This window comes from Petromyzon marinus, unplaced genomic scaffold (genome assembly GCF_048934315.1).
Source record: "Petromyzon marinus isolate PM22_M1 ecotype Great Lakes invasive population unplaced genomic scaffold, UKy_Petmar_22M1.pri1.0 PM_G_Scaffold_11, whole genome shotgun sequence".
NCBI lineage: Eukaryota > Metazoa > Chordata > Hyperoartia > Petromyzontiformes > Petromyzontidae > Petromyzon > Petromyzon marinus.
In genome coordinates, this window is record NW_027422662.1 from 1,190,991 (window position 1) to 1,206,473 (window position 15,483).

General features: G+C 48.7%; 1 protein-coding gene across 1 annotated transcript; it reads right to left on the reverse strand.

The window, feature by feature from the left end:
• Window positions 1-4,560: 4,560 nt before the first annotated feature.
• Window positions 4,561-14,627, reverse strand: LOC142908915 (volume-regulated anion channel subunit LRRC8E-like). The gene is made up of 7 exons (XM_076059573.1): window positions 14,474-14,627; window positions 10,767-11,071; window positions 8,968-9,477; window positions 8,563-8,710; window positions 7,661-7,819; window positions 6,861-7,010; window positions 4,561-6,668 (listed from the first exon to the last, which is right to left on the reverse strand). The coding sequence occupies exons 1-7, from the start codon at window positions 14,582-14,584 to the stop codon at window positions 5,658-5,660; spliced, it is 2,394 nt and encodes a 797-aa protein (XP_075915688.1). The 5' UTR covers window positions 14,585-14,627; the 3' UTR covers window positions 4,561-5,657.
• Window positions 14,628-15,483: the final 856 nt, after the last annotated feature.

The window sequence follows — 15,483 nt, forward strand, 5'->3', positions numbered from 1 at the left end:
ATATCTGTCTAAAACGCCGCAAACAACAGAACCATAATCTATATATTATGTCTATACATCGACCATGTCCATGTATTATAGCTGTCTAAAACGCCGCCAACAACGGAACCATCATCTATATATTATAACTATATATCGGCCATGTCCATTTATTATATCTGTCTAAAACACCGCCAACAACAGAACCATCATCTATATATTATGTCTATATATCGGCCATGTACAAGTATTATGCCTGTCTAAAACGCCGCAAACAACAGAACCATCATCTATATATTATGTCTATATATCGGCCATGTACAAGTATTAAATCTGTCTAAAACGCCACTAACAACACAACCATCATATATCTATTATTACTATATATCGGCCATGTCCATGTATTATATGTCTAAAACGCCACCAACAACAGAACCATTATATATCTATTATTACTATATATCGGCCACGTCCATGCATCATATCTGTTCAAAACGCCCCCAACAACAGAACCATCATATATATTATTACTATATATCGGTCACTTCTATGTATTATATTGTCTAAAACGCCGCCAACAACAGAACCATCATCTATCTATTATTACTATATTTCGGCCACTTTCATGTATTATATCTGTCTAAAACGCCGCCAACAACGGAACCATCATCTTTCTATTATTACTATATATCGGCCACGTCACGTATTATATCTGTCTAAAACGCAGCAAACACCAGATATAATACATGGACTTGGCCGATATATAGTAATAATAGAGAGATGATTGTTCTGTTGTTGGCGGCGTTTTAAACAGATATAATACAAGGACATGGCCGATATATAATAACAATTATAATAGATATATGATGGTTCTGTTGTTGGCGGCGTTTTAGACAGATATAATTCATGGACATGGCCGATATATAGTATAGTATTCTGTCTAAAACGCCACCAACAACAGAACCATCATCTATCTATTATTACTATATATCGGCCATGTCCATGTATTATATCTGTCTAAAACGCTGCCAACAACAGAACCATAATATATCTAATATTACTATATATCGGCCACGTCCATGCATTATATCTGTCTAAAACTCCCCCAACAACAGAACCATCATCTTTCTATTATTACTATATATCGGCCACGTCACGTATTATATCTGTCTAAAACGCAGCAAACACCAGATATAATACATGGACTTGGCCGATATATAGTAATAATAGAGAGATGATTGTTCTGTTGTTGGCGGCGTTTTAAACAGATATAATACAAGGACATGGCCGATATATAATAACAATTATAATAGATATATGATGGTTCTGTTGTTGGCGGCGTTTTAGACAGATATAATTCATGGACATGGCCGATATATAGTATAGTATTCTGTCTAAAACGCCACCAACAACAGAACCATCATCTATCTATTATTACTATATATCGGCCATGTCCATGTATTATATCTGTCTAAAACGCTGCCAACAACAGAACCATAATATATCTAATATTACTATATATCGGCCACGTCCATGCATTATATCTGTCTAAAACTCCCCCAACAACAGAACCATCATATATCTATTACTATATATCGGCCATGTCCATATATAATATCTGTCTAAAACGCCGCCAACAACAGAACCATCATCTATCTATTATTACTATATATCGGCATCGTCCATGTATTGTATCTGTCTAAACCGCCGCAAACAACAGAACCATAATCTATATATTATGTCTATAGATCGACCATGTCCATGTATTATAGCTGTCTAAAACGCCGCCAACAACGGAACCATCATCTATGTATTATAACTATATATCGACCATGTCCATGTATTATATCTGTCTAAAACGCCGCCAACAACAGATCCATCATATATCTATTTTTACTATATATCGGCCATGTCCATGTATTATATCTGTCTAAAACGCCGCCAACAACAGAACCATCATCTATATATTGTCTATATATCGGCCATGTACAAGTATTATGCCTGTCTAAAACGCCGCAAACAACAGAACAATCATCTATATATTATGTCTATATATCGGCCATATACAAGTATTAAATCTGTCTAAAACGCCACTAACAACACAACCATCATCTATCTATTATTACTATATATCGGCCATGTCCATGTATTATATGTCTAAAACGCCGCCAACAACAGAACCATTATATATCTATTATTACTATATATCGGCCACGTCCATGCATTATATCTGTTCAAAACGCCCCCAACAACAGAACCATCATATATCTATTATTACTATATATCGGCCACTTCCATGTATTATAGATGTCTAAAACGCCGCCAACAACGGAACCATCATCTATATATTATGTCTATATATCGGCCATGTACAAGTATTATATCTGTCTAAAACGCCGCAAAACAACAGAACCATCATCTATCTATTAGTACTATATATCGGCCACATCCATGTATTATATTGTCTAAAACGCCGCCAACAACAGAACCATCATCTATCTATTATTACTATATTTCGGCCACTTTCATGTATTATATTATCTAAAACGCCGCCAACAACAGAACCATCATATATCTAATATTACTATATTTCGGCCACTTTCATGTATTATATTATCTAAAACGCCGCCAACAACAGAACCATCATATATCTAATATTACTATATATCGGCCATATCCATGTATTATATGTCTAAAACGCCGCCAACAACGGAACCATCATCTTTCTATTATTACTATATTTCGGCCACGTCCATGTATTATATTGTCTAAAACGCTGCCAACAACAGAACCATCATCTATCTATTATTACTTTATTTCGGCCACGTCCATGTATTATATTGGCTAAAACGCCGCCAATAACGGAACCATCATCTTTCTATTATTACTATATATCGGCCATGTCCATGTATCATATCTGTCTAAAACGCCGCCCATCATCTGTCTATTATTACTATATTTCAGCATCCTCCATGTATTATACGTCTAAAACGCCGCCAACAACAGAACCATTATCTGTCTAAAACGCCGCCAACAACAGATCCATCATATATCTATTATTACTATATATTGGCCATGTCATGTATTATGTCTGTCTAAAACTCCGCCAACAACAGAACCATCATATATCCATTATTACTATATATCGGCCATGTCCATGTATTAAATTGTCTAAAACGCCGTCAACAATGGAACCATCATATATATTACTATATATCGGCCATGTCCATGTATTAAATCTGTCTAAAACGCCGCCAACAACAGAACCATCATCTATCTATTATTACTATATATCGGCTACTTCCATGTATTATATTGTCTAAAACGCCGCCAACAATAAAACCATCATATATCTATTATTACTATATATCGGCCACGTCCATGTATTATATTGTCTAAAACGCCGCCAATAACAGAACCATCATCTATATATTGTCTATATATCGGCCATGTCCATGTATTATAGCTTTCGTGACTGCAGGAATTCATATTCTTTGGTTCTTTCGGTAAAGTCATGTAGGTAGAAAAAATATAATAGATCACGACGTTTCGATCGCAACACAAGCGACCATCTTCAGATGTGAAACAAACACAGGACTGCTGACGTAGGAGAAAGAGCCGCTGCAGCAAGAGGTTATATAGGATATTGGTGGGCCCAACCCACTGATAAGTGGGTGGAGCTAGAGAAGGAATTTGCACATAAATGTAAATGTGGGAGATTAGCATGTCAACGTGAGACGGCCCAATGTCAGAGAGCCGGGCAACAGGAACAAAAACCCCTAAGAGCAAGAGGTACACATGATGTGAGACACACAGAGAGTCGGAATAACAGCTGACATAGGCTGGTAGGAGGGAAACATCACAGTCAGTTAAGAATTTACTTGGTTAATAACGTTCTTCCAATGATTGCTCAGTTTGCACCCATCTCGGTTGAAGTTGTCTGTGTTTATATATCTGGATGGCTTCATGAGCAAATCTCTAAAGGTTGCCGGTAGGTTTGCAGAGTAACTCCGTCTTGGAAAAATCAATTTCGTGTGAGCCCACAGTGTTAAAACAATGATCGGCAATGGCAGAGGTATTGGTCCTACCGTGTTTCAGATCTGCCTTGTGTTCACGAACACGGTCCGAGACATGTCATTTCGTTTCCCCAATGTAACTGCTGCCGCAACCATAACTCCGTTTCTAGACAACAGGGTATTGCATGTCAGGAATCACATCCTTTACAGATGGGATTAAATCACACACACAAACTGACACACACTGACACACACAGAGGATTCATAATGGTTGTCTCTCTCTCTCTCAGGGGATTCATAATAGCTCTCTCTCTCTCAGGGGATTCATAATAGCGCTCTCTCTCTTTCTCAGTGGATTCATAATGGCTGTGTCTCTCTGGGAATTCGCAATGGTTAAGACGGAGACATCGAGATGCTGGGTTTCCAGCTCTGGGTCCATGTGTATCAGCATCTCCTTTGGCCGCGCGTCTCTTCAAGGAGGGTCCTGGCGGCATGGCCTCGCAGGGACAATCAGAACACCCAAGGCAACGAAATCAACAGGACGTAGCAAACAAAGACAGCCCGGTCAAGACGGGGAAACGTTTTAATGTTTGCATTCACGCTCTCGAGCATCCCGGCGGAAGCGGCGAGAAGAAGCGATTCACGGACCGCCCTTAAAAGCTGGGGGCTATGATCAAGCGCTTGGAGCCAACGGAGAAAAACAAAAAAACCGGGGGTCCAAATTGGTCAACGGTGGCTTCCCCTAATACAGGTTTTGTATTTATTTTGGTGTTAGATCCCTTATCAGTGACTACACTCAGACCTGTCAACCCCTTATCAGTGACTACACTCAGACCTGTCAACCCCCTATCAATGCCTACACCCAGACCTGTCAATCTCTAATCAATGGCTACACCCAGACCTGTCAACCCCTTATCAGTGCCTACACCCAGACCTGTCAATCTCTAATCAATGCCTACACCCAGACCTGTCAATCTCTAATCAATGCCTACACCCAGACCTGTCAACCCCTTATCAGTGCCTACACCCAGACCTGTAAATCTCTAATCAATGCCTACACCCAGACCTGTCAATCTCTAATCAATGCCTACACCCAGACCTGTCAACCCCTTATCAGTGCCTACACCCAGACCTGTCAATCTATAATCAATGCCTACACCCAGACTGTCAATCTCTAATCAATGCCTACACCCAGATCTGTCAATCTCTAATCAATGCCTAAACCCTGACCTGTCAACCCCTTATCAGTGCCTACACCCAGACCTGTCAATCCCTATTCAGTGCCTACACCCAGACCTGTCAACCCCTAATCATACAAACTCCACTCACTCTCACTGTAGAATAGGGGGAGATAGAACAGGGGGGAGATTATACAAATTATCAGACAAGCTACTTCACGTGACTTTCAGCCACGGATTATTCAATGCGCATAACTGTAGTTTGCGGCTACATGAACCAACTGTTCGATCAATAAAACACAGACACAAGACCATGTATTATTAGGCCCACCCTAGACTCACTGGACATGTGCGACCCACTCGGCCCAAACTCAGTCCGGTGGTCGTCTGGACCTTCATTGGTGTCTACGCCTTGGTAATTGAGACGTTAACTACTTTACCTGATATACAGGAGGTCGTGGTTGTAATTACTGGTAAAAGCATCTCAGTGTCTTGGGGTTCCCTCCCAGTTTCTTGCGTTTCTCTCCCGGCTTCCAGAGGGGCTCTGCGTCGTTCTGCTGGGCTCGCCCCGCATCGCCTCCTTCACCCGCGCGGGCAGCGACTCGAAGAGCTCTTCCTCCACCACCAGCCCCCCGCGCCTCAGCTCCGCGCACTCCCCCAGCTCGGCCGGCAGCTCCGTCAGCCGGTTCCCCACCAGCTCCAACCTGCGCAGCCTCCTTAGCCTCCCCACCAGGCCGCTGAGTTCGCACAGCTCGTTGTTGGCGAGCGCCAGTGTCCGCAATCCCTCGCACCGGAACAACTCATCGGGCAGACACCGCAGGGCATTGCCCGACAGAAGAAGGGTGCTCAGCTGAGTCAGCAGCCACACGTCGGGCGGCAGGGCAGCGATGGCGTTGCGGCTCAGGTCGAGGACGCGCAGGCCGTGCAGGCGGAGCAGCCCCGCGGGCAGCTCGCCCTCGATGAGGTTCCCGTCGAGGAAGAGCGAGCGCAGGGCCGGCGACCCCGCCCCCGCCGCGAACCGTGGGACGCTCACGAGGGCGTTGTCCGAAAGGCGCAGGACGGCGAGGCGCTCCCAGGCGGCCGCCGGCAGCGACGCGTCATCGCCGTCGCCCAGCGAGCGGAGGCCGTTGCGGGACAGGTCGAGGTCGCTCAAGCGTCCCAGCGCCAGCAGGGGCCGCGGAAGCTCGGCGGGCTCCAGGCCGCAGCGCGTCAGCCGCAGCGTCTCCAAGCCGCGCAGCTTGCTCAGGGGCGCCGGCGACTCGAGGCGCACGCCGCCGTTGTCGAGGGCGAACGCGCGCAGGCCGCCGCCAGCGACGGCGGCCAGGCCGGGCGGGAGGCGGGCGACGCTTGTCGTCAGGCGCAGGCCCCGCAGGCGCCTGAGGCCGCCCAGCGGCTTAAGGAGCGCGGGCGTCAGGGGCCCCTCCAGGGACAGCTCCTCCAGGTGGCGCATTTCACGCAGCCAGCCCGGGACCTCCGCCTTGACCGCAAACTTCACCTGCAAGAGGGCGCGGGGGGGGCGGACGCCGCGAACGGCAACGGTGAATATCGGTCCCCGACACTGCGACTTAAATACATTTGGTGGGGGAGGTGACTTTTTGGTGATGTCACGGCCGGGTCAGTGGAGCCGAATGGACCGCTCCGACCGACCCACCCTCGCGCCCGCCCGCCCATCCACCCACCCACGCACCTCCAACTGGTGCAGCTCCTCGCTGAGGAAGGCGAGTGCGCGATTGTCGACGCTCACGGTGCAGTTCAGCAGCCGGAGTTGGTGCAGGTTCACCAACTGCACCACCGCCGCCCCCAGCGCCACCCCGTGCATCGAGTCCAGCGTCAGCACCTTCGGTGGGGGATTGGGTATGAGGGTGAGTAAGTTGGTGGGTGAGTGGGTGTGTGGGTCAGTGGGTATGTGGGTGAGTTGGTTGGGCGAGTGGGTGAGTTGGTAGACGAGTGGATGTGTGGGTGAGTGAGTTGGTGGGTGAGTGGGTGTGTGAGTTGGTGGGTGTATGGGTGAGTGGATGGGTGTGTGGGTGAGTGGGTTAGTGAGTGAGTGGGTGTGTGGGTGGGTGTGTGCGTGGGTGGGTGTGTTGGCGAGTGAGTGGGTGAGTGAGCAAGTGGGTGGGTGTGTGCGCGAGTGGTTGGGTGGGTGTGTGGGTGAGTTGGTGGGTAAGTGGGTGTCTGGATGAGTGGGTGGGTGTGTGGGTGAGTTGGTGGGTCAGTGGGTGTGTGAGTTGGTGGGTGTATGGGTGAGTGGGTGGGTGTGTGGGTGAGTGGGTTGGTGAGTGAGTGAGTGGGTGTGTGGGTGGGTGTGTGCATGGGTGGGTGTGTTGGCAAGCGAGTGGGTGAGTGAGCAAGTGGGTGGGTGTGTGCGAGAGTGGTTGGGTGGGTGTGTGGGCGAGTTGGTGGTTAAGTGGGTGTCTAGGTGAGTGAATTGGTGGGTGAGTGAGCAGGTGGGTGGGTGGGTGGGTGCATGGGTGTGTCCACGGGCACCTGTATCTCAGTGAGGCGGTATGTGTCCACTGGCACCGCTGCCAGCTTGCAGAGGCGTAGCTCGCTCTCGCCCTGCACGTTGATCTCCAGCAGCCCCGTCAGATGCGACAGGGTCCACGCTTGATCCACGTTGACCTGCCTCAGCTTATTTTCGCTCACCTGCAGCAGCAGCAACAGCACCAGCAGCCAAGCGTGGATGGATTTTATTTGTTTCAGCAGCGAGGGCCCAATGAGCCGTACCGCCCCATGTTATACATATGTAGTGAGCAGCTTCCGAGACACATCGCGTAGAGGCCTTCTTATTTATTCTCACACTGGACGATACGTATATGTAAACATCTCTACGTAGCTACACAACCCCATCGTCGGCGTCCAACTACACAGTTACTTGACTTAGCGCAGCCAGGACTCAGGACCCCCTCATGTACACCCCGGTGCGGCCAAGCCCCGCCTCCGGCCACGTCCCCTTCCAGAATCTTCAAGCAGGTTCCCGGAGCTTGCGGTCTGACTCAGCCTTTGACCTTTACTACCGATACGCCCCCCCCCTTATAATTAGTCATTACATAACTTGCCCATAACTGTAATTACCCCTCCAGGCCGACAGGTGGCACCCTGTCATTACACATAGACTAACACGGCCCATAGACTCAGACAGAGACCCAAAGACTCAACATCCCCCCGTATAGCCTCGATGGACTGTTGGGGCAAGTGCTGTTAGCGAGCACCGATGCAGGCCAGGCCAGAACGGCACACGAGGGGGTGGGTGGCCAGCACCACGCTCACCACACAGAGACCCACAGTTTGTTGTCCTAACCCCGCATCTCAGATCAGCGCGGTCGGCTCCGTCCAGTGTACGGCGTGCGTGCAGCGCACAGCGTGCTCTGCGAGCGGCTTCTCCTCACCTCGGACAGGAAGACGGAGAACTTGGATGCGTAGCAGGGGTCGTACTTGTCCACTAGGTGCAGGAGGAAGGCGAAGTCGTTGCGCACATCCGGAATGTCGTCCACCCCCGTCTCCTGGCGCGTCTCCGCGAAGCTGTACTCCTTGAGCCTGCAGTGTCAGCGCCCCCCCCACCCCCCAGCACAGAGAACTCAGTGCCCGTCGACCCTTGTCCCGACGCGGAAGATCTCCCACGAAGCCAATAGTAAAACGTTACGTTTAGATCTTTGTTGCAGTGTCGCCGTCCGCGCTAACCGCGTCTCCACGATCGCCGAAAAGCCCGTAGGCCAAAGCCAGAAGGCTGCCAGACGGCGATCCGGTGCCACACAACCGCTCTGCGGCAGCACCGCCGCCCCCCCCCCTCTCACCTGCAGGTCACCACCCAGTAGACGACGTAGGCACAGGTGAGCGCGTAAACACACATCGTGGTCGCGTAGGCCATCCACATCATGCGGAAGATGCGCCACAGCCCGTGGACGCAGTAGAAGTTCCCGTAGCCCGTGATGTACTCGCCTTCCACGCAGTGGATGTGGTAGCGCATATTGGGGCAGGCGTAGCCGGTGTACGCGAGCACCACCAGCGCCTGTAGCAAGCGGGCCGCCGTCTGCAACACGTATATCCTGTGGAGCCCGCCGCCCGCCTCCGTGTGAGCGCGGAGTTTCTTCACCTTCTCGAAGAGAGCCTTAGCCTGCTCGCCCTCCTTCTTGTCCAGGATGCGATCATCCGATGGCGTCCGCCGGTCCTCGCTCTGCCCCGGGGGGGACCGGTCGGGTGGTGCGGCCTCGCCGGGGTCGACAAACTGGACGGAGGGCCGGGGCGGTCCCGGCGGAGACTCAGGAGGCAGCTTCTCCATGGGGATTTCGCCGGATCTCGGGTCGCTGCGTACGTGGGATTGCGTGGACATCGGGCAACGCGTCATGACGCAGAGAAGCACAGAGACCCATAGAGACTCACAGAGACCCTTAGAGACTCAGAGACCCATAGAGACTCACAGAGACCCGCAGAGACCCACAGAGACCCATAGAGACTCACAGAGACCCATAGAGACTCAGCGACCCATAGAGACTCAATGAGACCCATAGAGACTCACAGAGACCCATGGAGACTCACAGAGATCCTTAGAGACTCAGAGACCCATAGAGACTCACAGAGACCCACAGAGACCCACAGAGACCCATAGAGACCCACAGAGACCCATAGAGACTCACAGATACCCGCAGAGACCCATCGAGACTCACAGAGACCCGTAGAGACCCACAAAGACCCATACAGACTCACAGACACCCACATCATTACGCACATACACACGCACACAAAGATCCCCTGTATAGCCTTAACAGACTGTAGGGGCAAGTGCTGTTAGCGAGCACTTATGAAGGCTGGAATTGTACAAGAGGGGGTGGGTGGCCAGCACCACGCCTGGTCGCCTTTGTCTCCCCAGTGGCGATGTTTACCAGGTACTCATTTGAGACCGAGTCGACCTAGGGGAGGCCCAGAACTGGTTCAGATAATCGTCGCTGGTCTTGGCCGTGAGGGGGAATCGAACCTGGGTCGCCGGGTTCATAGCGCAGGTCGCTAACCGCTTCACTACCGCTCCCCACAAAAACAAAACAAAGATCCCCCGTATAGCCTTAACAGACTGTAGGGGCAAGTGCTGTTAGCGAGCACCTATGAAGGCTGGAACGGTATACGAGGGGGTGGGCAGCCAGCACGACGCCCGACCGCCTTTGTCTCCGCAGTGGCAATGTTTTTATTCACCACACCAGGTACTCATTTGAGGCTGAGTCGACCTAGGGGAGGCCCAGGACCGGTTCAGATAATCGTCACTGGTGTTAGCCGTGAGCGGGAATCGAACCCGGGTCGCCAGGTTCATACCACAGCAGCGCGCTAACCGCTATACTACCGCTCCCCACACACACGTCACACACACGTACACACACACGCACACCGCCAACCTTAAGCCAGACCGGTTATGAAAAGCAGGGGGATAGAGATATGTGTGAATGGGCTCGCTGCCCCAAACCCACGCGGGGTCCCCCTGCAGGGAGAAAGGGGAACTTTTTAGGTTTTTTTTACTTAAGGGGGGAAGGAATGACAAAGGCAAGAGAGGGGATAATAATAACCAGGAAGGAGCCGTGGGCCGTCTCTCCGTCAGCCCCCTTCTGACCTGCAGCTCCCCGCCGTGGCGGGCAGCGACGGCCGCAACGCCGCCGCCGTTGTTGCCACCCCATCAAGCGCGGCCTCGTGGACGGCGTGCGTGGTCCACTGCGAATCCATGCACTTGCCCAGCACGGACACAAAGTGCTCAATCTTGGAGCTCGTCTCCGGGAACCTGAACCAGAAGTTTCTGGTGGCCGTCAGGACGAGCGTGTGCAGCACCACGAGGTGCGGGAAGTACTTGCTGATCCACAGCACCGCGTTGTCGTAGCAGAACTGGTTGATCAACCGGTACTGGTACTGGTCGAAGCCGGTCTGGGCGAGTGTGGGAACGCACGCAGAAGGGCAAAGTGAACTGGCGTGGCGGTGATATCGCATGCCCCTCCCTTGCAGGGTGACAGAGCTGGCTCAAATCTGGCTTTCGCCTGATGATGCCGGTTGTAATTACTGGCAAAACGTCACCGTACTCAAGATCGTCAATGTTGTGGCTTTGCTCTCCAACACACTGGTGTGCTGTACTAGGATATTACACTATACACTACACTATACACTACACTATATATTACACTATACATTACACTATCACGTACATTACAATATACACTACACTATAAATTACACTATACACTACACTACTATACACTACACTATACATTACACTATATACTACACACCACACGTTATACTATACACTACACTATACATTACACTATATACTACACACCACACGTTATACTATACACTACACTATACATTACACTATACACTACACTATATATTACACTACACTATACACTACACTATACATTACACTATATACTACACACCACACGTTATACTATACACTACACTATACATTACACTATACACTACACTATATATTACACTACACTATACATTACACTATACACTACACACCACATTATAGTATTCACTACACTATACATTACACTATACATTACACTACACTATACACTACACTATACATTACACTATACATTACACTACATTATACATTACACCACACGTTATACATTACACTACACTATACATTACACTATAATGTACATTACAATATACACTGCACTATACATTACACTATACACTACACTACTATAGACACTATACATTACAGTTTAACACGTAGGCTTTCGCGACCAATATTATTCTTAATAAAGGTTTTTGGGTTAGATCGCGTTTATTTTAATGTGTCGTAACCCTCCACCACCCGACACGGCCAATCAGCAAAAAAAAGTGTCACGTTGACAAAAGACAAATAATTCACTACTTTAGCCCACCGGTGTGTTGAAGAGTGAATCCACATTTACAGATTGAGTACGACGTTTCGCTGGTAAATACATCCAGCATCATCGGGCAATTCGCCAAAATGGTAAAGCCCTCGCTTGCTCCCGGTTTTATATAGAGCAGCAGGATGACGTCATCACTTAACTCATATCAGGTGCAGTGATTAGAGGCGGAGGGGGGGGGGGTATTGTAATTATATAATCGATTAGTAATCAGTCATTGGTTATGATTAGTAATGAGTTGTAGATTAGTAATTCTTTAAATCAAAATGTAATGTGTATTATTTAATAATACGCTTCCAGGCCGCACTAAGCCGGTAGCTGTCAGAGCGATTAAAGTTATTCTTGTTCCTCTCAATTTCAATGGATTCTCTAATTAGTCTTTGCCAGTAATAATTAGTTTTACACACCACTGCAACATTGTCAAAATCAATTGAGTGTCCTTGTTGACAAGCATGTTCTGCCACTGCCGACAGTTGTGTTTGAGATAATTTAATATTTCTCTGATGTTATTTTAGTCTTACGCTGATGTTACGTCCCGTCTGCCCAATGTAGCAGCTGCCACATGAACAATTAATCCGATATACACCTTCTGTTGATAGTTTAGGTAATGCGTCTTTAGTGCAAGATACTAGTTTTTGAATATTGTGTACTGTACCAAATGTTACTGTAATGTTTTGCTTTTGCAAAACACGGGCTAATTTGTCAGTTACTCCTGAGATATATGGAATTTTTATTGTTTTAACAATCTGGTCGCTTTCAGCAGTATTGCTTTGCGATCGTGATTTGGCATTCAATGCTCTGTTAATTTGAGCATTATTGTAGCCATTCTGTCGTAGTGCGTCTTTAACGTGTTTAATCTCTCTCACTAGACTCTCACCATCTGACACTGTTTTAGCCCGATGTATGAGCGTCTTGATAAGAGAGGATTTCTGAGCTGGATGATGATGTGATTCTGCATTCAGATAGGCATCAGTGTGCGTTTGCTTTCTGTAAACGCTGTGTGTTATTTTACCGTTTAGGCCATGTCCAAGCAAAATATCTAGGAATGGGAGTGTGTTATTCACCTCCATTTCCATGGTGAACTGGATGGCCGGGTTTTGTGCATTGAGATGATTTAGAAAATCATTAAGTGTATCTTTACCATGTGGCCAGACAACCAAAGTGTCATCCACATATCTAAACCAAAAGGATGGTTTTAATGTGCTCGAGGCAAGTGCTCTTATTTCAAAGTTTTCCATGTACAAATTTGCTATAGCAGGGGATAAAGGAGAACCCATTACTGCTCCTTCTTTTTGTTTAAAGAAATCCCCTCTCCATAAGAAGTAAGTGTTATTTAAACAATGGCCAGCAAGTTTCGGAATATCTTTTGGTAAACCGGTTTTCTTTACTAGTGTATCAAGTAATTTAAGCGATTCGTCCACTGGAACCTTAGTGAATAGAGAAATCACATCAAAACTTACCAGAATATCATCAGGAGTAAGTTTAATATCTTTAATCACATTCACAAGATGTTCTGAATTTTTTATGAATGAAGATGTCTTACCGATGTAGGGCTGTATTTGTTTGGTTATATATTTTGCTAATTGATATGTGGCAGAGCCAATTGTACTGACTATGGGTCGTAATGGGATGCCGATTTTATGAATCTTTGGTAGCCCATAGAGTCTAGGTGGTTTTGAGGCCCTTGGCTTAATTAGGTATTGCTCATTTTTAGGGATTAATGAATTTGCAATTATTGCAGTGGTCTTACGTTCTAAAGTATTAGTTGGATCTCGTTTAATTTTAATGTAAGTACTTTCCTCTAGTAAATTTCTAATTTTATTATCATAATCGGCTCGTGACATCACTACAGTAGTGCGGCCTTTATCAGCTGCTAGGATTTGGATATCCTTATTTACACGCAGCTCTCTTAAGGCTTTTGCCGTTACCCCACGCACAATTCCAGTGGATGAGATAATTGCTGAGGTAGAATCAGCAGTTAGACTCCTTCCACATAATGAGGCAGAGATAACTAGACATGAGGTTGCTAAAATAATTGAGAATAGCAAAGTTCCAAAAGTAAATATTAGCTCTACCAGCGAAACGTCACAGTACTCAAACTGTAAATGTGGATTCACTCTTCAACACACCGGTGGGCTAAAGTAGTGAATTATTTGTCTTTTGTCAACGTGACACTTTTTTTTTGCTGATTGGCCGTGTCGGGTGGTGGAGGGTTACGACACATTTATAAATAAACGCGATCTAACCCAAAAACCTTTATTATGAACTATACATTACACTATACACTACACTATACATGACACTATTCCTCGGGCAACTGTCGGTGGCGCAGCCGGCCTTTCCGCTGGCAACCAGCGGTTCCCCCCCTGCACGGTGGTGCCGAGCCGGCCTGAGGGGGACCCTCACTCACCCTGTGGGCCCTGGGGTTGGCCACGAGGTCCCTCAGCACGGTCTCGTTCCACTCCTTCAGATCCACGTCGAAGCCGCTCGGCACCGGCACACACAGGATGCGCTCGTTCATGTTCTGGGCAGAGGCGGGGGAAGTGGGTACCGCGTGACCATGACGAGCGGTCGTCATGGTCACGTGACGCCGTGTGGTCTCCTGGAGGACGCCGCTCCACGCAGGTGGTTCACTTTGCGCGATTTCCGGTGTGTACGGGGGGGGGGGGGGGGGGGCAACCCAAATCGACCCAAGATTCGCTCTCTTTGAGTTAGCTCGCACGCAGAGTTGGAACCCACGACCTCCTGCGTGCCAGCCGAGGTAGTAAACATCTCGCGGCCACCGTGCTGATGAGACATACGCAGAGTCCGAATATGCAGCAGGGGTCGGGGATGGAACCTGTGACCTCCTACATACCAGGCGAGGTCGTCAATATCTCCCGGCCACCGTGGCACGCGGCCACTGCGTGGGCCAGAACGGGCACCGTTCTGGCCCACGCAGTGGCCGCGTGTCGCGGGAAGGCCGGCGAGGCGACCACAGATGTCTCGTGGCCACGGTGAAGCGGAGGAGCGAGCCGGGCGAATCATGGATGGACGCGCTGCGTTGCAAGAATTCCGATTTTATCCGGCGAGCGGCGGGGCGAATTTTCAAAACATTTTCAGTCAGGGTAAATATGACACTTTGGCCGCACGTCCCTGATGGCAGCACCGCATTGACACGGGCAACGCCGCTTCCGTACGCCAGAATTCACACGGGCTCAGTCGTCAGGAGGAGGACCACGTTCGCCACTGCGGTCGACGAGGGGAGCTCACGTTGGTCCCGTTAAGAAACACGATGGGAGTCTGCGGCTTCGCGCGGATTTACGCCAATTGAACAAGGTCTCCGTGGCAGATGCACACCCGCTCCCACGGTTGGACGATTCATTGGATGCCCTGTCGGCCGTGTGGGTTTTCTACCACACTTGACTTGTCGTCGGGGTG

Bases quoted from the DNA above. Each gene is read 5' to 3' on its own strand.
- LOC142908915 (XM_076059573.1), bottom strand. From the start codon at position 14,584: ATGAACGAGCGCATCCTGTGTGTGCCGGTGCCGAGCGGCTTCGACGTG. The intron at 8,711-8,967 runs GTGAGAGGGGGG...CTGACACTGCAG, and splicing joins TACTGGGTGGTGACCTGCAG to GCTCAAGGAGTACAGCTTCG. The intron at 7,011-7,660 runs GTGCCCGTGGAC...CCCCCACCGAAG, and splicing joins ACCGCCTCACTGAGATACAG to GTGCTGACGCTGGACTCGAT.